The following is a 21,737-nucleotide window of genomic DNA, read 5'->3' as shown; positions in this document are numbered from 1 at the left end:
GCTGGGTTGGGGCGGAGGGGGAGAAAGTCATACTTACCTGGCAGGGGAGACACCATGATCAGGAAGGTGGTTTTCCCAGGGCGAGGCTTATCCATTGCACTCGGGATGTGCTGACCCCTGCGATTTCCCCAAATGTGGGAAACTCGACTGCATAATTTGTGGTAGTGGGGGACTGCGTTCGCGCTCTCCCCTGATCAGCGGTCTTTTAAAGGCAGATGTGTCTGAGTGCTTCATTGCCTTGTTCTTCTTCTTTCCTTTCTTACTTCAGGATGTCTTTTACACAGCGGAGTAAGATGCTACTCTTGTAGGCAGTTCTTTACTTGTGCTATCTTTGGTATTCGTCTCGTGTGTGGTGGGTTGTTCCCCAGGTTTGGCGGTGGGAGCAATGTCCCTTGGGGAGTTCCAACTGTTCCCAAGTAATTCCCATTCCTGTCACCCTGATCCTGATGCAAAGGCCTTTTAGGGTTTTACCTTTTTAAGAAAAAAGGCGGGAGGGCTCTGAGCTCTTGCCACACATGAGGCGCCAGGACTGGAAGTGGGAGCTCAGGACCTGACCTGAGTTGGGTTATGAGCTTGAGCCCAAGTCAGATGCTTGGGGTGCTTGCAGTCTTGATGCTTCACCGACGGAGCCTTCTAGGCGCCCCACGGGTTCGCATTTCTTAGTGATGGCCTCAGTGCTTTCTCTGCAGGAGGGGAGGGAAGTGGGGCTGCAGTGGTCAACCATTGCCTGACCTCCCCATTTCCTGCCAGCAGGTACAAGGGAGCTCACAGGGGCCTAAGGCCAGTGCTACTCAGAGGTGTCTTTGGGGAAAAAAAAGAAAAAAGAACATCACTCCAGGGCTGCCTGGGTAGCTGAGTGGTTGAGCGTCCGACTTTGGCCCAGGTCATGATCTCAGGGTTCCTGAGTGTAAGACCCACCTCCTGCTCTGGGCTGACAGCTCTGAGCCTGGAGCCTGCTTTGCATCATGTGTCTCCCTCTCTGCACTGCGCCCGCTCTCTCTTTCAAAAAATAAATAAGAACCATTAAAAAATAAAAAAAAGAAAAAGAAAAACACTCTGAAAGGAGGGGATTATATGGAAAAGACAAAAAGAATCACAGGGCGATTTGGTTGGGTTCCCACAGCGTCCCCGTGGGTTGGGGGAAAGGGGACTCTCACACAACAGGAACTCAGGAAACATGCACACAGGGATTGGAGCATATGGAAGGCATTTCACACATCTGTAAACATTTTGCCTAACGTGGAAATCGTGGTATGTGCTTGGCCGTCATAAGGTGCCTGAATCAGGAAATCTGGAGGTACTCTCCCTGAGGAAAGGATGGGGCAACCACCTTTGTCCTTGCAGATGCAGAGCCATTCTGAGCCCTGAGAGAATCTTACATGTGGACTGACATTCCTCAAGATCAACGCAGAGACCCTACACTTTTAAGTTTGTTGGGTTTCCCGTGTGTGGCCAGAGGTCCCCTTGGCGGAGAACAGTTGACACGCGGAGTACAGAAGTAGGCCAAGAAACAGAATATTACCTGGATATACCACATTACTTACCGCCCTCACTAGTCTCACTGAACATGGGAGTGGGCATTTGAATACCTGGTATCCAACAAGGTTTATGGGGGAAAAAAAATGGAAAGTTTGGGTTAATAGTTTAAATTGTTGTGTCCACATTGAATTCCATGGGCAGTGAAGAAAGTTTTCTAGGTTCTGAGTGTGGAAATGAAGGGCTAAAGGATAAAAAACAATTCTACAACTCAATGTAACTTTGGTAACTTAGTATCTTTCACACTTGACACAGTTTTCTTTCATTTTGTCTGACGCCCTGCTCCCGTGAGTAAGTCTAAATGTATTTGTACAAGAAAGTTGCTATCAATACGAAACATAAAATCCATACCATTGCGTTTGGCCCTGCTTATTCCTAACGGTATTTTAGGCTGGTTTCTAACTGCTTGTAGCCACGTTATGGCTCCCTCTGAAGGCAGCCCATTCTAGCCACAGGCACACTTCTCCTTGGCCCCACCTCTAGTCTAGGTTAAGCAGACCCTCTGAGCTGGCTCCCTCACTGGGGGAAGGATGTAGGTCAGGCAGGTAATAAAGGGAAATGGAGAGAGGACGCTTAAACCAGGCATTGTCATGAGTGGGATGGACAATGTGGGAGGACCATGGCATTGCTAAAGTAACATGCCTGGCGATATCTCTCGCTCGCTCTCTCTCTCTCTCTCTCTCTGCAAACTTGCACTGCCCAATGAGCAATGCTGGAAGAAACCATTGTATCTCTTCTCGGAGGAAGAAAATTGGATTCCTGCTGATTTATAAGCTCAGCCTAAAAACTCCACCCAGACAATTTGGACAGAAGAACAGGAACTGGGTTCCTTGCAGTTGCTCAGTTCCTTCAGTGACGCTGGCCTGGAAAGAAAGAAAGGTACCCCCAGTCAACTTTCCGCATAAACATCGAGTGAGGAACCTCTTGCAAACACACTGTAGGGAGAGTCCTTACCTACGACATGCCTGTAAGTGGGAGGGATCTCGTGTGAGCAGAACCCTGTAGGGACTCAAACATATGCCCGTGGATTTATGTAGCTTAGTTTCCTGGAAACTGTCGCATCAGTTATGTATCAGCCTAGCAGATGACTTCTACCAGGTTCATCGACTTCAACCAGATCCATTGGGTACAAGTGACGACTTCATACAGCACTGAGAGAGCACGTATGTTAACTCGGGGCCAGAACACGTCCTAAGGTGGGAAGAAGTTTCTTGCAGTTAGTGTTGGTTGTCCGAGATTTCTTGTTGCTTTGCTTGTGCCTCACACAGTTAATTTTATCCTCGAAAATGTACATCAAACTTGATACCAGAGAAGATTGGTGGGTTTGGTGGGTCTGATTTGGCAATGCAGTATTTTATGTGTGTCCTTTTCAGATGGATGTGCTCTGATGCAATTCTCTGACTGTTCTTAAAACACTCATCATGGCCAAGATAAACAGGGATACTCTGTGAGCAAAGCGACTGGTGGGTCATGGATTAAATACGTAGTGGCCTTTATGGCCACATTTCTTGCTGACACGTCTTCCAAAATCACGTATTGTTCTTTTTGCGTGTGCCCATTTGTGACTCCCAAAGCCCAGAGCCACCTTTCCCTGCTACCTTGTGGTCCTTGTCCTCAGTTCCCTACAAGTTCAGGATGATGACAGCTCTCATTAAATCCCACACAGGAGAAAGCCCATATATCGTAACTCTCTATCCCTTAGTAAATGTTAATTTCCCATATTAGGAAAGGAGCAGAGATAAGAGAATATCAAGTACAGTGAGCACTCTTACCTTGAGGAGGTACATCGACCTTGGGGAAATCTGCCACACCACGAGTGAAAAATTGTTCCCTGTCTCCCCTGGCATAATCTTAGGAGAAACGTAACCTTAGGAGAAATTTCGGATTTCTCTTCAGCCAAATCAGCAGGAACGTACATCCCATGAAACAGGTGGGGGTTTACATAATCATTGCAGCCACAGAGATCACACCCCACGGTCTCAGTAAGAGAGTGGTAGAAAGAACCACCATGACAGGATTCGGGCTGTGGTTGGTTGATGGCGGGGAGGCTGGACGGAAGCAGGGTCTGCTCTACCTCGAGCACTGGTAGTGTGCACTGGCCCTTCTTGACTGCGGTGAGAGTCAGCAGTCATTTCCTTACGAAAAGAGGAGGGTGTTTGGGGCGTTGTAGTTTGCACGGTGACCTGGTGTTTGTGGGGCCTGCTTGGAATAATCAGGTAGTCGTCTTGTGTCTCATGGTCTCAGGGTTCAGAGTCTCTTTGAGGTTGAGATCCTGTATCTGAGACTGTTTATTCCCAGCGTGAGAACAAAACAGCCAGGCCAGGATGTCAGCAGGGCCATTCAGGGCATCAGAGGCTGGCCTTGTTCTTTCTCCCTGGAAATCCCTAACCTAGAGGTCAAGAAAGAGAGCACTCTGGGCTCACAAGCTGTAGGAGCGAGCCTGGCTGAGTTACAGTGTGACTTTGCCTGAGTGTCTTGAATTTTCTTTTCTGTGGCTCAGTGTCTCATTTCAAAATGGGGCCAATGGGAGTTTCTCCTACACGAGTCGTCCCCGGTGTTACAGCAGAGGTGCAGGTGAAGCACTGAGCCCAGTGCCTGGCGGGGAGTAAATACTCAGCACGTATTAGCCCTGCTCGGTCCTCTGCTGCCAGCATTTTTACCATCTGCCTCATTCTTTTTTTTGTTTTGTTTTCCAAATATACTTATTGTCAAGTTAGCTAACATACAGTGTGAACAGTGTGCTCTGGGCTTCGGGATTGGATTCCCATGATTCATCGCTTAACATACAACACCCAGTGCTCAACCCAACAAGTGCCCTCCTCAGTGCTCATCACGAAATTTCCCCTCTCCCTGACTCCCACCATCAACCCTCAGTTGTTCTCTGTATTTAAGAGTCTCTTCTGGTTTGCCTCCCTGTCTGTTTGAAACTATGTTTTCCCCTTCCCTTCCCCCATGGTCTTCTGTTAAGTTTCTTCAGTTCCACATGTGAGTGAAAACATACGGTATCTGTCTTTCTGTGACACTTATTTCACTTAACGTCCACATTGTTGCAAATGGCAGGATTTCGTTCTTTCTCATTGTCAAGTAGTGTTCCATTGTATATATAACCCACATCTTCTCTATCCGTTCGTCAGTGGATGGACGGATTCAGGCTCTTTCGATAAGTTGGCTATTATTGAAAGCACTGCTGTAAACATTGGGGTATACGTGCCCCTCTGCATCAGCACTCCTGTATCCTTTGGATAAATGCCTAGTAGTGCTCTTGCTGGGTCATAGGGTAGTTCTATTTTTAACTTTTTGAGGAACCTCCACACTGTTTGCCAGAACGGCTGCACCGGTTTGCATTCCCACCAACACTGCAAGAGGGGTCCCGATTCTCCACATCCTCGCCAGCATCTGTTGTTTACTGAGTTGTTCATTTTAGCCACTCTGACTGGCGTGAGGTGGTATCTCAGTGTGGTTTTGATTTGTATTTCCCTGATGATGAGCAATGTGGAGCATCTTTTCATGTGTCTGTTAGCCACCTGGATGTCTTCTTTGGAAAAGTGTCTATTCGTGTCTTCTGCCCATTTCCTCACTGGATTTTTTGGTTTTTGGGGTGTTGCGTTTGGTAAGTTCTTTATAGATTTTGGATACCAGCCCCGTTATCCGATCTATCATTTGCAAATATCTTCTCCCACTTCATCGGTAGCCTTTCAGTTTTGATGATTGTTTCCTTTGCAGTGCAGAAGCGTTTCATCTTGATGAGGTCCCAATAGTTCATTTCTGCCTGTATTTCCCTTGCCTTTGGAGATGTGTTGAGTAAGAAGAGAGAGGGGGACACAGGATATGAAGTGGGCTCTCTGTGCTAAGTGGGCCCTGTGCTGGCAGTAGATACCCCACCTTGAGGTTTGAACTCACGAACCGTGAGATCATGACCTGAGCTGAAGGTGGACGCTTAACTGGACTGAGCCACCCAGGCACCCCTAGAACTAATAGATTTTCCATAAAAAGGAGAAAACCTCTGATGCTGCATACACCTTCCCCACCACCAAAAGAAGCCAATTTATATCCCAGGGAGAGAAAAATCAATCGTCTACATGCCCACCAAACCTACAAAGCAAGGCCATATATTTTAAAACCGCAGCAAAAACTCATTGTACAAGCACTTTCTATTCACCTAAGATGTCCATGTACAAAGGCAGTAGGAAAAGAGTACTAAATATGCAACACTCAGGGAGTCCTGATTCCGTCACTAGGAGTCATTTAAAGACGCATTCTGCCCAATAAGAGATGACTGGGGAAGTTTTGACTTTTGTACAACTGATCGTCACTGAATACACTTCATTGTAGATCTGAGACAAAAGTCTGGGAGTGGAACCAGTGGGAGAAATAGGATGTAAATGGCATCCGTTTCACCGGGCTGAAACAATCCTATAAGAAGTGGCAGGTGGAGACAGAAGAGAAAATAGAATAATGTCAGAAGTCTGAGGTTGGGAGATCAGTTAAAACTTAAGTGTTGTTTTCATTTATTTTTGAGAGAGAGAGAGAGAGAGAGAGAGAGAGAGAGAGAGAGAAAGAGACAGTGTGAGTGTGGGGGCAAGGCAGAGAGAGAGAGAGGGAGACAGAATCTGAAGCAGGCTCCAGGCTCTGAGCTGTCAGCACAGAGGCCGATTCGGGGCTCGAATTCACCAACCGTGAGATCATGACTTGAGCTGAAGTCGGACGCTCAACCAGTTGAGCCACCCAGGTGACCCTGTGGTTATTTATTTTTAAGAGAGAGAGCATGCAAGCGGGAGAAGGGCAGACAGAGGGGAGGACGGAGAGTGAAGGTGGTTCTGTGCTGACAGCAGAGAGCTCGATGTGGGGCTCAAACTCATGAACCGCTAGGCCATGACCTGAGCCAAAGTTGGACCCTCCACCTGCTGAGCCACCCAGTCACCCCGAGATCGTTTAAATCTTAGAATGGCGATGTGACAAGTTTCACAAGTTAATACAGAACCAAACATGTCCCGCACTTGTGATGCAGTGTTCAGCCCTACATATACAACCTTTCTAAACAACAGGTGCACATTCAGACACACATATGTACTCTTGCCCGTAGGTGAAATATAGCCTAAAAGATACAGAGACTCAGGAGTAAATACCAGAAGAGAACCAAGAACATTTACATCACGATGGTGATGGATTGGAGCCCTGAAGGAAACGTAATTCACCAGTCCCCAGTGATTGTCAAAATAAACACTTTAATGATATAGAACGGGGAGGGAGTGTTCTTTTCCACAGCACAATGCCAGCAAATACACATACACAAGGATGATACAACTAGAGTTTTTCCAACATACAAACAGATACGGTTGTGACACACTGCAGGGATCACTAAAAGATGGTAACATTGTAGAGACAGACTTTACAGAGAGCATCTTTGCACATTCTCAGATGTCACACCCAAACAGAAGACCATAAACGATCTGATAGGCCCCCCATAGAAGGCAACCAGTGCTGCTCTCACAATGATGGTGATGGCAGACTAGACGCTCTGGGTCTCTGGGTGGGTGGAGCTGGGACACACACAGCATTAACTAGGGAACGCCCGGGGAAAAGGGTTAGCCTGAATTTAATCAGGAGGAAGTGATCAGACACCTTCAGGATGTAGACCATCAAGCCAGACATCTGGCCTGTCCCCTACAGACAAGGAAGCGTCACCACCACCAGAGACGGCCACAGAAAGGTGAGGAGATGTTTGGGGTTCGAAAGGACTACACAATTACGATAGCACAATCTTCTGAGTCCTTTGGAACCCAAGATATCTCTTCTCCTTTTTGTCGTCTTATTTGTGCTGTGGACACTGGCTGTTTGAAGAAAGACAGGCCCGATGTCTTGTTCCATGGTCGAAATTCTGTAGTTGTCTGATCCCTACCTCGTGCTCAGATTCAGGCTAAGCCTCTTCAGCAAGAACGCTGCGTAGTTAATGCTGTCTGCTCCTGGCACAGCCCAGCTGGTGGCCCAGAATGTCCAGTTTGACATGGGGTCTATTGCCACGTTGCTCCAGCCTCCGCTTATCTGCAGGATGGAATGGAGAGGAGCCAGACTGAAGGTGTCTCACAAGGGCGTGTGGTCTGGGCATTGGTTGCCTTGGCGACTTATCACGACTGGAGTCAGAAGAGCGAGAGTTCCTCTCATCAAACCAGACTTTTGGAGTAAAAATCCCAGAGAGTGGCTTGTGATCGAGATGTCGATTCTCAGCAAAGGATCCCTCGCATGTTCTGTTTGGGCTTTAGCTTGATTTGCTGCTTTAGAGTTCTTTTCAGCAAGTGGAGAATGATGGGGTTTCGTTTAAATGAGGAGTATCTTTTCTTAGTTCCTGGAGTCCTTGGTATCTGAGACAGAGAGAGAGAGAGGCAGAGGAATCAAATGTGAGTCTTGTTCAGGTCCTGCTGACGGCTGAGCCTGGAGGGATGGCTCCGTGGTGACAGAGGCCAGGGGCGAGCTGAGCCCCTGTGCAGAGAAGGAGCTGAAGGGGGGTCTGCAGGCAGGCTGAGGGGGAGAGTGAGAGCCACAAGTCTGAAGCAATAGCCCCCTCAATTGCATCCAGCCTACACTGTAGGATGCAGGGACCCCTGTGCTCCCCGCAACAGGCGCCTGGTGGCATCCCAGCTCAAGGCTGCCCTGAGCTGTTGCCAGGTCCCGAACATCCCTCCCTCAGCAGCCACCTCACCCTGGAACCCCCTTCATCAGAAGCAAAGTGATGGCTTTCTCATGTCTCCCACGGAGGGATGTGCTTAGCCCCCGACACACACGTTCAGAAACAGACTGCTGAAGGAAGGAGGGGGCCCTCTGCAGACAAACACACCCCTTCTCACCCTGCCCTGGTCTTCTGAAGGGGGAGGCCAGGCTATGGAACGAGCCCCAGGATGTGAGATGCAACAGGGGCCTCAGACTATGTCCCAGTTCAGTCCTGCCGTGTGCAGATGAGGAACCGTGGGCCAAGGGGCTGATAAGGACCACCTGTAGCCGTGTGACCTGTGCCTGACACCCTGGAACTGAAACCCAGGCTTCGGGCCCTTCCCATCCATGTGGGGGTCAGGAGACGAAAGCCTCCGATACGGGGGTGCGGGTAGGCAGTAGACGCTGTTGGCTGCTTGGCTGGATGGAATTAAGGCTTTGCACAGAAATCCTGCCCCAAAGGGGCTGAAAAGAACCCCAAAGGGAGAAACTCCAAGGGGAATGACGAAAAGAGCGGGGAGTGTACCCAGGGCCTCACCCCTTTTTGCTCAGGGACCCCAACAGCCCCTGCAGGGCACCTCACGCCAGGATACACCTGAGGGAACGTCTAGGAATATTCTCAGTGGAGACACTCGGAACTCTGCAGAGAAAACGGAAGAGCCTTCCTTTTAGTCGTCTAGGTTCTCCTCGCACGTTTCCCAAACTGTCCCTGAGGAGAGAGTCTCTCGGTGTTGACACTAATGTAAACGAGGGCCTGCAAAGGGCAGAGGCAGACCTAAGCTTCTTTACTGAGGTTTTATATGAGGAGAAAATTTGATTAAAACATTTCCTTTCCATCTGCAGTGCACCTGTCAGGAGGCTGGGAAACGCATTAAGTGAAGAGTCAACCGTGATTTTCATTGCACGAGGAGGAAAAAGAGCCCTGAATTCCATTACTGGTAATCAGGGAAGGGAGTGTTGTTCTTACACTGGGTTTCTAGGCAACATTTCTTTCTTACTGCATCCTATAGTATAAAAATTGTGAGACACTTGGATCCAGAAGAGGGAGTATTCATCGAATTCATTCATGTGTCTTTGTCCTCTTCTTTCTCTGGGCTCTATTGAGGGAGGAATGTCAACTCCATCAGGGGCTGATACTCAGCTTGTCCACAAAATGAGTGACACACACACGGGCTCCTTCTATATGGCTTATGAACATCCTATAGATCCACAGTCCTTCTGATTCCTAGGTGCATACCAGCAGAGCTTTAAAACATCTCCCGTTACCCACACCCCAGCCCAGAATATTGAAATCAAAATCTCAAGGTATTGGGTGAGGGCATTCACGTGAGTTCAAAGCTTAGTCAGTGTTTCTTTCACGACAGCGTGATTTAGAACTATTAGCTAAGCTACTCTGTTTCAGACCACGGTGTTCTTGTCCTCATCTCTGCCACCATGACGATACCGGCCCTAAAGATTTTGGTCTTCCTTCGGACACCCTCCCATGAATCCCTGTTCTCAGCTGGACTTGTATGAGGCACACACAGATTGTCTCGTGTTCCCCTGGATCTCGCGGGGACTTCACACAGCTGCCCAAAGTTAATTCAGTCAATGCTCGCGAATGTGCTCTGGCCGGAGACTCAGCTCAGTTCCTTTCGGTGGATCCTTTTATGAACCAGTTGAGCATGTAGACACGGTAACGGCAGTGAAAAGGGAAGACAGGTGGATGCCTGCACATCTCATGTCTGTGCAGGTTGGAAACCTGGCCTCTGCATCTGTGTTTGGCCAGTGTCCCTGTAGAGTGCCATGACTGTGTCCACCTGATGCCAGCTCTCTTGAGGTCCCAAGGAGAGTACACTGAGTCCTGGAAACCCCACACACATTATCACAGGCCTGCTCACCTGGGGCCGAGGACAAACCTGACCCCAGGCAGGCCGTGTGGCAGTCCCAGAGGTGACCCATGTGGTCGTGTAGTTTTTGTCGGGGTGCTCTTTCTCCTCAGTTTTAACACTTCTTATTCACATGGAGAAGCTGAGGGGTAAGTGTCGTCCTAGGTCGTGTTCCCGGAAACACCCCAGAGGAGAAGCCATGTGCAAGAGACATTAAGACGATGTTCCTGATGGGGCATCTAGGTGGTTCAGTCGGTTAAGCATCTGACTCTTGGTTTTGGCTCAGGCCACGAGCCCACAGTTTGAGGCTTCAAGCCCTGCATCTGGCTCTGTGCTGACAGTTCAGAGCCTGGAGCCTGCTTGGGATTCCCTTCCACTCTCACTGCCCCTCCCCGACTCCTGCTGTCCCTGTCTCTCTCAAAATAAATAACTTTAAAACAAAAATTAAGAAAAAAAAAAAAAAAAGACAATGCTCTGGGAGAAAGAGGTCATGGAGCTGGGGAAGCAAGGAAGGAAGTCAAAGAAGCCACGAAAGTGGGTGCCTTCTACCAAAGTGCCACGTGTTTCGTGACACATGTAAATGATGCTGGTCTGCTGAGGGGGGCCGTGGGGCCTAATTCTCCGCGGCCGTGAGGGCATGGGAGAGGGAATCCCAGGACAGCCCCCGTGGGGACACAGCACAGCTCACATGGCACAGCTGATGGAGATGGGAGGGCCCCCAAGGTGGCAGTCCCCCGTGGCAAACAGAGGCAGGACCAGACAGAGGCAGGACCAGACAGAGGCAGCGGCAGCTGGGGGAGGGACCAAAGGAGGAAGAGAAAAACAGTTTGGGGTGTGGGCGGAGCTATAATCTAACAGAGCAACAGGAATCCATACTCCAAGAGCCACGGACGCCATTACCTCTGTGCCCTAAGCTTGAAGGCCACGGAATCTGCACGCGAGTCTGCCCTCGCCAAACTGCACTTTTCTCTTGATCATCTTCTGTTTCATCACACCCAGGGCATTAACGTGGCCAAAGACTTGACCTGCACACTGGTTGGCCACCGAGCCCTCAGCAGCGTCACCCTCCAGCTTGGGAGGGTTCTTCACACCCATGGAAGCTTCCAAACCCTGCTCTGAAAATAAAAGCACATCAACAGGATGCACTGTTAGTCATGATCTTCCTGTGACCAAATCCTCTACCTACGCTGACATCGAATAAGGACGGTGGGCAGGACGAGAAAGGCCATCGGGAAGTTCACGTGTGAGGGGCGCCGAGGGACACGCTTTGATTACAGCCTCTGTTGTTGACCTCTCTCACGCTACCCTGTAAGGATAAGAGCACGAGGAGGGCAACATGCCCCCAGCGCCAAAAGTGAAATTGAGAAAAGTAGAATTGGTCAAAACACACAGTTCTGACAAAGAAGAGACAAAGGCCAGGAGATGGTGCTCAAAAGAGACTGTCCTATTCAAGGGAGGAGTCAAAGTTGAAGGCAAGCCTTTTGAGAGTCACCGGGAAACCAAAGCTGGGGAATTTACAGAACACACCCCAATATTTGATATATTTCATATATGTACACTATGCAGAGCATACACACCGAATATATGTAATGTGTGTGACATAAGACATAAATATGTGTGTCTATAAGCACATTCTTATCTAATTGAGTAAATGGGCAGTTAAGGGTTGGGGGACATCGAGCATAAAGTTCTAAACACTCTTCGGTCAGTTGCAAGTGGAAAACATAGACAAATCTGAGAAGGATGAGAAGAGTTGTGGCAAGAAACAGGTGAGCTGTTAAGCACCAGGGAAGAATTACAGGGCAGATCAGGCTGAGAATCAAACAGAGTAAAACCACCTGCCCCAGAGTGATAGTTTGTCTTCCCCCAAATTCATCTGTGGAAACCCAATTCCCAACGTGATGCCGGGTGGGGTGGGCCTATGGGAGGCAGATCCCCCCAAGAAAGGGATCTGTGCCCTATGAAAGTGACCCCACAGAGCTCCCTCACCCCTCCACCCTGTGAGGACAGAGCAAGAAGGCGGCCACACATCACCAGGAAGGAGGTACCACCAGGCGCCCAATGTGCCACTGTTTGATTTTGGTTCTACTCAGCCTCCAGAACGGGAGACACAAATCTCTGCTCTAAGTCACGCGGTCTATGGCAGTTTTGTTATCACAGCCTGAATGGACTAAGAAACCCTCCTTGGACAAAAGTCTGGCATGGAGCCATGTTTCCTGCTGAGGCCTGTGTGGAAGGTGAGCCACAGAGAGGGACTGAGCCAGCAGGAGAGTCTGGGCCAGGACCACGGGAGTCAGGGAGAAGTGGCAGAGAGGCAAGAGGGAGAAGACAGTAAGAACCTCCCATCCTAAGCCACCTGTCAGGGCTGCGCTTCCCTGAACTCCCACTGAGGCGTCCTCTGGAGCATCTCCGCGAGGCGACAGGGCTGTGCCCTGGTCACCTCACTTGGGAACTGTGTCTCCTCTTTTCTCAGATGAAGTCGGCGCCTCAAGGAGGACACCCAGGCTCCAGGAGGGACACCAAGGGTGGGAGGGTAAAGACGACACAAGCCAGGGGAACGCTGAAACGCTCGGTCTTCATGAAATGTGAGCTGACGCGGATCCTGATGACAACGAAGCTGGGGACGTGCTCGTGGAGATGAGGGGGGACAAGAGGAACTAGATGAAGTATTGGAGAACGGAGTGTGCACTTTAGGAAACTGGCCCCTTATAGTTGCAGAGAAGGGAAACCAGGCAAATGCATGGGAAACTGTCGTGGGGCCAGTATTTCCACTGCTACTGTGAGCGCCTAACAGGGAATATTGGCTGCCTGATGGATGTTGAAGGAGAGAAAACACTGGCCCACAAGCCTTGCTGAGAGAGTCCGGGAAGATGGGGTCCAGCGAAAGCGGAGCCAGTTAAGAACAGCTCTAGCACACGTGAAACAATGCCACGGAACCATTTTCCAAGTGTTGAGACACCACAAAGACACAAGAATTACGCATTACAGATTCATCGATGTTCTCAAGCCATTTTGCTCACTCGGGCCCCTGGAAATTATGTAGCTTCATGCTCCCAGCATGGATGGGATGGAGATCCCATTTTCAATGGTTTCAGATGAAGGGTCCGAGGGGGACATACATGAGATGATGAATAACTTGGCCAGTAAACAGCCAGGAGGCTGAAACCATGGCACCTGGGCAGACAGAGCTGACCCTCAGCCCCAAGCTCTTTGGAGCTGGAGCGTTGTGAGTTTGGAGCTGGGCAAAGCATGCCTGCAAGAGGCCCCATTGCTGCCCCCGCCCACAACCCTGTGACTAGAGCTTCCTACTCCCCCCGCACGTCTCACCTTGGAAGAGCGGCCGTTGGCTCCCAGAAACCATCGTGGCTGCCAGTCTCCTGATGGCGGGGGAGGGGCGGAGCCTGGCTCTGCGGTCACCACAAGCCAACTGCTGGTCCGGCTGCCCTGGCACGGAATTGGCCACCTGGGTATTGGACGGTGGCGGTGCTTGTGAAGCTTGCACCTCCGGCCTTGGGAAAGTCAAGTTTCCACTCGATGGCCCTTCGGGACCGGGCACCTGCATCGGGGCTGAAGCAAGAAGACACTTCAGTGGACAAAGCCCAGTTTTCTTAGCACTGCCAGAACTTCCATTTGTGATGTCCTCCCGCCCCGTCCCCCACTGTCTGTGAGACCAGCCAGTGAGCAGGTACAAAGGCAGACGTCATGGAGACGAAGGCGATGTCACCGTTGTGTCTATGCCTGGGCATGCTGAGATGGCAAGTGTCCAGGACGCAAAGTCCCTGAAGGGAAGGTCACCCCCTGGAGTCCAGACGGCTTTGCATGGGAGGCGAGCTCATGCCTATTATTCTGCAGTAGTACCCTTCGTCCTACAGCCTAGAGAGAAGGTTCTAGAGAGGCCTCAGAGCAGAACGAGAAAGAATTGCTGATATGTGCTCCAAAAGAAAAAAGAAGAGGGGGAGAATCGGCCTCAAGGCTTCAGATGCCTGTTTCTCCCTGGCTGGCCCCAGTGCAGGGAGGCTGGGGCAGGGCAGCCCTCCTGGGGCGACCCTGCGGCAATCACAGCCCACACACACTGTTCCCACGTTCCCACCAGAACCTGCACCGGGGACGGGCTGTGCATAATGGAGAGGCGGCCTTCATTCATCTCCGCCCATCCTCATAGCCTCTCGTGACCCAGGCTTAATGCAAGGCCATGTCACACACATCACCCTCCTGAGACGCGTCTTAACCTGTCCCATCCCTGCCCCCATGGAAACCCAGACCTGGCTGTCAGTGTCTCTGACACAGAGCTCTGCAGGGTTACCAGGGTGCCAGGCAGCCAAGTGAAGAGCCACCATGGGACCCCTAGTGAGAACACAAATCGTCTGGGACCTCTCAGCCCTGATTGTTTTCATGGAGCGTCTCCTGGAGACCTTGAGCTCCTGGAGGGGCTGGATGAGCCCTGGCTCTGCTCACACCACAAAGTGCACTGACAGGGTAGGAGCTGGCACTCCTGCAGGGTCACAGGGGTCGTTGGGGCGTGGAGCAACTGTTCTCTTTGCATTTACGACTGTTTCAGATCATTTGGGTAGAACTGGGTGCTCTGGTACACAGGGAGGCAGGCGCCCCAGGAGAAACAACTAGCAGCTCAGCAACGATTTAACAGATGCAGCCAATGTGGAGCTGACCACAAACCTGTGTGGAAAGCCAGGGAGTTTGTAGGAAGCCACACAAGAAATACAATTGGCAGCAGAATTGCACAAGTAGCAGAGGTCTCCTTTTGGAACAAAACAAAATCAGGAAAAAACAAAGGAGGACTGTCACCCAGCTGTCTCCGGGTAAGACAGCGGTGGCTGAGATTCTGAACCCTTTTTTCCATTTTCTCCATTTCTCCTCTCGAGCCTCACTTGGTACCAACAGCCTGCATGTCGGACGGGGCCGGGGAACAGAGGGCAGCCTGGGACAGAAGGAAGGAAAGGGCTCTGAGCCACAGGATGCCTTTTAAAGAGTGAATCCGAGAGCAGAGTTCAAACTGGTACGAGCCTACAGGGCCTGTTGGCAGGGATGCAACTCTCAGCCGATTCAGGTTGTTGAAGACACAGAGGACAGGCTTCCTGGGACCCCAGCAGGAACTTCGTGCCCCCCACAAGAACAGGACTCACCATCTACATCCACGCCCAAGAAGACTTCCTCTTTATCAAAGGTGAATGAGGCACTCCTATAAGGCCTATAGGTGTCTGACAGGTCATGGCCAACGCAAGGAGTTAAATGACATTCCCCCACTGAGTCCTGTGGGACTTCATCCTCTGGGGCCACTGGCAGCTCCCTGCAGAGCCTGGTGTTGCTGGGAGGACGAGACATGCAGAAAGAAGGTTTAGTCAACATGCAGTGCCAGCTTGTTTTGAGGGCAGGGCGGAGAGACTGGTCACAGAACACAAGCGGGATCCCCACAAAGGGAAATGAAGCAGTCTGCCTGCAGCTGGGGCCACAGTGTGGGTGCACCCGGGATAGGTGCGGGGGGAGGGGGGGCGGGGACGGGGCAGGTGCTCAGGGCATGGCCTGAGCGCCAGCTTATGGGGCAGGAGTCGGAATCACCCCAGGGCACAACAGTCATGACCCACAGCACACCAGAAGACGATAAAGCAGCATCAACACTTTGGCATACACTGTGTGGAGATTTACACAAAGCACCAAGAGAACCCCAGGCTAAGGCAGCATTGTAGACTCCTGGATATCTCGTGGGCCCAAGGCCGACGTGTCTAAATACTGAGACGTGAAAACTGCTTTCCTAAAACCATCCTTGCTGTGAATGCCCGCCAATGTAGTAAAGGCAACCGGCAGAGAGAGCTGTGCATCTTACGCGGGACCTAATACGAGGAGAGACCAGGAGAGTGCAAGGCATCCTGGGACTGCTTAGTCCACCTGCGTCGGTGGACTACAGATACTCCATTTGAGAGGGATTAATAACGGGGCTGTGCAAATACCACATGACACAGAGGACCTTGCTGAAGGACCACCTTGTGGGTGTCGGAAGGGATGAAATAGGTGCATTTAGCACTTTCTAGATTGGCCTACATCTGAGATCCCCAGATGTCACCACTGAATTAAAGCCCATGATTCTTCAGAGTTACCTGGGGCATGTCGGGTCCTGGTCTTCTTCATCGCAAAGATCATTATGATTGTCTGCAAGTAAATACAGACCGGCCAGTCACATAAACGGAGCAGCACTTGGACATGAAAATTAAGTGTCCCACGCAACTAGCACACGGGCACTAATGTCCTTAGGTGGGCAGCAGGGCATTGGGAGAAATAATCCAGGAGGCCTCAGGAAGTGTCTTGGGAATGTGCCTTGGCTAGCTTTCCTAAAGCATCGGGCAGGATTTCCCTGATCTGGTAGAGCCCCATCTCAACAGTCTGTCTGCAGAGGTCAACCTCTGTTTTACCGCAGATTCTGGTGAACGGCTTACCTGCATTCTCAAAACTTACTGCAACCTTCTCTCACTAGCTTCCCTCCTGAGATACTCTAGGTGGCAGGGTTTTAGGGAATTTCTACAGAGGCCAGACTGATGCACGGAATCTGCAGACCCTCAAATCAAAGGAAATCTTTTGTCCGTGATCCCTTTTGCTACACAGGCACATGGGCCATGCACGGGGTGGGGCCATGCACGGGGTGGGGCCATGCCGGGGCTCAGCTATGCTTCAGGGAAACGTACAAGCAAGCTGACGGTAGAGGTGGTTATGTCCTGACACTCAGACGACGACTTAGGGAAGACAACCAACACAGAGGACACGGACACTGGGGACCAGAGCAGTGAAACCAGGGAAACAACAAACACAAAGACATGGGTAAGGCTGTCGTCGCCTTGACAGGCACAAAACTTCAAGGAACATTGTTTGGGATGAAAGTGAGAGGATGGCAGTTGAGGAGAGACATTGTGTGGAAATCAGGAACAAGACAGACTCCTCTGCGTGTGCCTCACAGATGAGTGTGAGTTTGTCACACCCGCCCTGACCCCAATGTCCTGACTTGTGTCAGGAGCCACAGGCATGGCCTGAGATGAGGAACACAGGGCAGGGCCCTGATGCAATTGATGTCTGCGCTTAGAAGTCTATCCTAGAGCCTGACTCAGATCCATAGGTCTACGGGGCTGAAACACCTGGATAACAAATTCCAACATAAGCAGAGTAGGGATACCAAACTATGGGGTCGACCTGGGAGTCCAGTTGGAGCTTTATCACCTTCGCAGTGGAGGACTCACTAGCTACTTCCAGAGCAGGACAGACATCCAGATCCTCATATGAGTTGATGTTGGCCCTCCTGTGTGTCCAGGGGGAATCAGATGGGTCAGGAAGAGCTGAGTAAGTCAAATAGCATTCATCCAGTGAGTCCTGTTGGACATCCTGCTCTGCACTCTCCGGCAGCTCCCTGCCGAGCCTGGTGGGGAGGGGAGGTCTGAAGATTAAAACAGGAAAAGTAGACACCACAGCATCTTACTGGTTTTCACGGGAAGCCGAGAAGTGTAGTCATAACGTAGGGGCAACCCCATTATTGACAGGGAAAACTATCCTCCTGTTTCAGGGGCACAGTGTGGATGCTATGGGGGCAGGAGAGGCAGAGAGGGAGAGACAGGGAGACACACACACACACACACACACACACACACACACACACAGAACAGAGGTGTTCAGGGCACTGGCCACAGAACCAACTTCTGTGCACCAAACTGAACTACTGTGGAATGGATGTCATGACTCACAGCACACATGGAGAATCCTAAACATGAGTTCAACCCTTTTGCATCAATTTTGTTGATATACATTCAGTGGCTAAGTGAACACATGTTAAAAGGCATCATCCACATGCAGAGATTTGTGTCTTCAAGGACTCTTTCTCTTACTATCGTGACATCATGTGAGGTTCCTTGATTTTTTTGCAGTTATCCATTTGCTACAGCAGATCCTCAAAGAGGTAACACCAGAGAGACAGAAGTAGACACGTCTGTCACTCTCCTGTTTCCCAAAGGAGAGATCAGGGCAATACAGAGCACCTCAGGGAGTGACAATTCACCTACTTCAACTGACTGCCGGTTATCGAAATTGAGGGATCATTAAAGGAACTTATCCACATAATACACGAAGACACACGTCATGGCCAAAAAAGATATTCTGAGACTGGAGAATGGATGAAATAGGTAAATTTGGCGGTTTCTGTTTTTCCTTTGAAATGTAGAGTTGAACCACTGAAATAACAACCCATGATTCTTCAGACTTACCTGGCGCATGTCAGGTCTTGGTCTGGTTCCTCCTCTTGATGGGTCTGATTTTCTGCAAATAAATACAGACGGGGCCAGTCACATTAAACAGATCCCTGCTTGCACATTAGTAACCCAGTGTTCGGTGCCACCCGGGGACTCAGCTATGCTCAATGAGAGCACAGGTTGAGTGAGAAGGATATTTCAGGGTGCCTCGGATAGTGTGACGACTGGCTTGATTTCCTGGCCTGAGCCATTGGGAGAAATTTGCTTTCTCCAAGAGATCATCATCACAATTTCCTCTGTTTTGAGTCTGTGCAAACACTTTCAGTTCTCTTTTTCACACAGATTCTGGGGACCTGGCCTCTCTACTTTCTAAAAGGATTACTGCAGTTTTCAGCCTTCTCTCGTGAGATACCTGGTTGGTGACGGCTTAGTGGAATTGATACACTGAGATGGAACAGAGAGCATGCAAGTACAAACCCTCAAATTAAAATGAGTCTTTGGAGCTACACAGAAACCTTGGCGCAATTCCTGTTGATGAGGGAATGCCAACGCACAGCTCTACTCCTGGAAACACGCAAACGAGCTGACGGTAGAGGCACGTAGGGTGGGTTTTCAGACGAGGCTTAGGAAGACAAGCCAAAGCACAGAGATAGAGAATGAGGCTAAGAACAGGAAAGCCAAGGTTACATCTTTAACCCTGGACAAGGATTCCGACTGACTGTGGCAGGCATGGATTCTTAAAGGACCTGGCTCAGAGATGAAATGGGGAGCATGAAAGGTGAGAAGAGGCATTGCATCCAAGGTCTGACAGACACCTTCTATGGTCGTGTTGCTGAGGCGAGTTGTATTTGTCATGCCGCCCTTGGGTCCAATGACCTGACAGTGAAGCCCAGGGGACATGGGCATGTCCTGGGAGTAGGAAGGGAGAAGAGTTCCCTGACCCACATGAAGTCTGTGCTTGAAACTCCATCCATCCTGGAGCCTGGCTCAGATCCAGATGTGTGTACAGGGCCTGCACACAGGGAGGAGCTCTCTCAGCACAGCACAGGTGTGGGGCACAAAGACCAGGAGATGTACGGGGCAGTCCAGCTGCAGCTTGATCACCCTGACAGCGGAGTACTCACTGGCCATTTCCAGAGCAGAAGAGACTTCCAGTTCCTCAGGGAAGAAGATGGCGGTGCTCCTGTAAGGCCAGTAGGAGTCAGACAGGTCAGGAAGAACCGAGTATGTCCAGTAGCGTTCATCCAGAGAGTCCCACGTGATTTCCTCCTCCACCACCTCTAGCAGCTGTCTACGGAGCCTGAGGCGGGAGGAAAACTGGAGATTAACCGAAGAGGGATCTGAAACCGTATGTCCTGTCTGGCTTTGATGGAAGGCAAGAGGCATTTTCACAAAAGCAAAGAGAGTGCCTCATTAATGAGAGAAACAACTCTTCTTTTTGTGCGGGACAAGGTGTGTCTGTCACAGGGGCGGCAGACAGAAAGGACAGTAAGCGCTCTGTACACTGGCCACCTAGCAAGCTGATGAGGAAAGAGCCTGAATTAGCACCGTGCCATCCAGTCCTGACTCAAACACACAGAGTCACAGGACAGCAGTGGCTCCCTCCCTTCCGTTCAAATGCCCTTGAGTCCTGCATGGAGTGGCCCAGTGCGTGCAGCTTCTGGGGCGGGCTGCTGTCTCAGAATTCTCATGCCCTGAAGGCCTGTCTCTCTCAATATCACGGCATGATGGCACATTTTCGCCTACGTACATTCTTGCTCTGAAATACATGCCCACAGGCTAAATCGAACGGGGCAGAAAGGACATTGCCTCTCTCTCTAAAGCTGGGGAGAATGAGTGAGTGCAGGACTCCCTGTGCCTTTAGCTCACCTGGGCCAGCTGACTGTGTGTTACTCAACTTGAGTCGTAATTAAGAAATGGGACCAATACAAGTACCACAATGAAAACAGAAACCATTGTGAAAGCGGATAATTGGCCATTGACCGAATGGATAACATGGTTCTATCCAGCACTTTCTGCCTTTCCTTGCTTGGATCTGAGGTCTGCAGATGCCACCACTGATTTCCCAGCCCCCAAGTATTCAGAATTACCTGGGGGCATCTGACTCTCGCCCTTTCAGCCCCTGGTGACCAATTTGGTTGTCTGCAAATAAATGAAGAGAAAGAGTTCCATTAGGCAGATTCCCCTCCACAAATGCTCACTCCCATGTGCCGTGTAGCAGAGGACAGAAATAGAAGCACAGTCATAACAGGCAATTGTGAGAGAAATCATTCAGGAGGGATTCAGTAGGGCCCTGGAAAAAATCACCGGGATTGCCTTCTTGAGCCAGCAAATGTCCCTGATAAGACAGGTCATGATCACAGTATCCTAAGACACGTCGACACACACAGGAAAATTATCCCTTTTCCCAGAGATCTTGGGGAAGGACCTGGCTGCTTCCTAGAGCACTGCTGCCATGTTCAGGCTTTTTCCATTTGATATCCTGCAGGCCAATGGTTTTCAGGAATCAGCCGTTGAGATTAAACTGACGACTGGAATCTACACCATCAAACCAGAATAATCTTCAAAGCTGCAAAGCACCAGGGGCCGTTCATGGGGTCGGGAAGTTCCAGGGCCCTGCCTTGCTGCAGAGAAACATACAACGTATGATAGACGTAGTCCTGTCCTGGTTCTCAGCTGACTTGAGACAAGAAGAAAAGGAAGAGACAGACCAGGTAGAGACAGTGAACCTGGATCGTGACATTTCCTATGATATAGAAAAGGCTTCCAACAGCCTTGGGTGGCCATATATTCAGAAACATGGTTCGAGGATGGAAATCAGAGCCTGGCAAGAGAGATAAGAGATTAATCCAAAATTTGGAGGTCTGATAGCCACCTCCTGTGCCTGGGGTAGAGAGGTATAGGAGTCTGGCAGGACCAGCTTGAGAGCAGCGATGGGCGGTGGCTCAGACATAAAAGTGCCATGGCTTAGACATGAATCGAACCAAGCTCACTGACTCATGGAATGTCTTATTTCAAACTCAATCCTAGAGCCTGGGTGGAAACTGTCTGTGAGTACATGGTCCACTTCTGCGGATTAAATCTCTTGGTCTACACAGGGTGTGTGCAACAAAGATTGTGGACACTACCTGGGGAACCGGGTGGAGTTTCATCCCCTTTGGAATGGGAGCATTCACAGGCTACATCCAGAGCAGAGCCGAATTCCTGTTCATCCGATGGGAACGTGCCATCCCTGCAAGGCTGGTAGCAGTCACGCCCTTCTTGGCCAATGGAAGGAGTCAAAACACATTCATTCAGCATGTCCTGGAGGACTTCCTTCTTTTCAGCTTCCGGAAGCTCCATGCTGTGCCAGGTGGGGCAAGAACGACACAAGAGGAAACCAGGAGGATCA

General features: G+C 50.3%; 1 protein-coding gene, 1 long non-coding RNA gene and 1 other non-coding gene across 3 annotated transcripts in view; 2 read left to right on the top strand and 1 right to left on the bottom strand.

Annotated features, from left to right (window-relative positions):
• Positions 1–29: 29 nt before the first annotated feature.
• On the top strand, positions 30–193 carry LOC131505932 (U1 spliceosomal RNA). The gene has a single exon (XR_009258682.1). It is a non-coding gene; the product is annotated as a U1 spliceosomal RNA (small nuclear RNA).
• A 346-nt stretch (positions 194–539) lies between these two features.
• On the top strand, positions 540–9,300 carry LOC131504061 (uncharacterized). Its single transcript, XR_009257759.1, has 2 exons — positions 540–2,415; positions 9,085–9,300. It is a non-coding gene; the product is annotated as an uncharacterized LOC131504061 (long non-coding RNA).
• LOC131504056 (neuroblastoma breakpoint family member 6-like) overlaps positions 7,837–21,737 on the bottom strand; it is a 29,275-nt gene continuing 15,374 nt past the window's right edge. The window contains 10 exon segments of the mRNA XM_058715998.1: positions 7,837–7,895; positions 11,010–11,224; positions 13,437–13,676; positions 15,251–15,432; positions 16,220–16,271; positions 17,348–17,523; positions 18,362–18,413; positions 19,471–19,646; positions 20,437–20,488; positions 21,475–21,689. Coding sequence (XP_058571981.1) covers positions 11,019–11,224; positions 13,437–13,676; positions 15,251–15,432; positions 16,220–16,271; positions 17,348–17,523; positions 18,362–18,413; positions 19,471–19,646; positions 20,437–20,488; positions 21,475–21,689 — 1,351 coding nt within the window. The 3' untranslated portion in view covers positions 7,837–7,895; positions 11,010–11,018.

This window comes from Neofelis nebulosa, chromosome 2, assembly GCF_028018385.1.
Source record: "Neofelis nebulosa isolate mNeoNeb1 chromosome 2, mNeoNeb1.pri, whole genome shotgun sequence".
NCBI lineage: Eukaryota > Metazoa > Chordata > Mammalia > Carnivora > Felidae > Neofelis > Neofelis nebulosa.
Note: the sequence above shows the minus strand (reverse complement) of the source record. Positions and strands in the feature narration are given on the sequence as shown.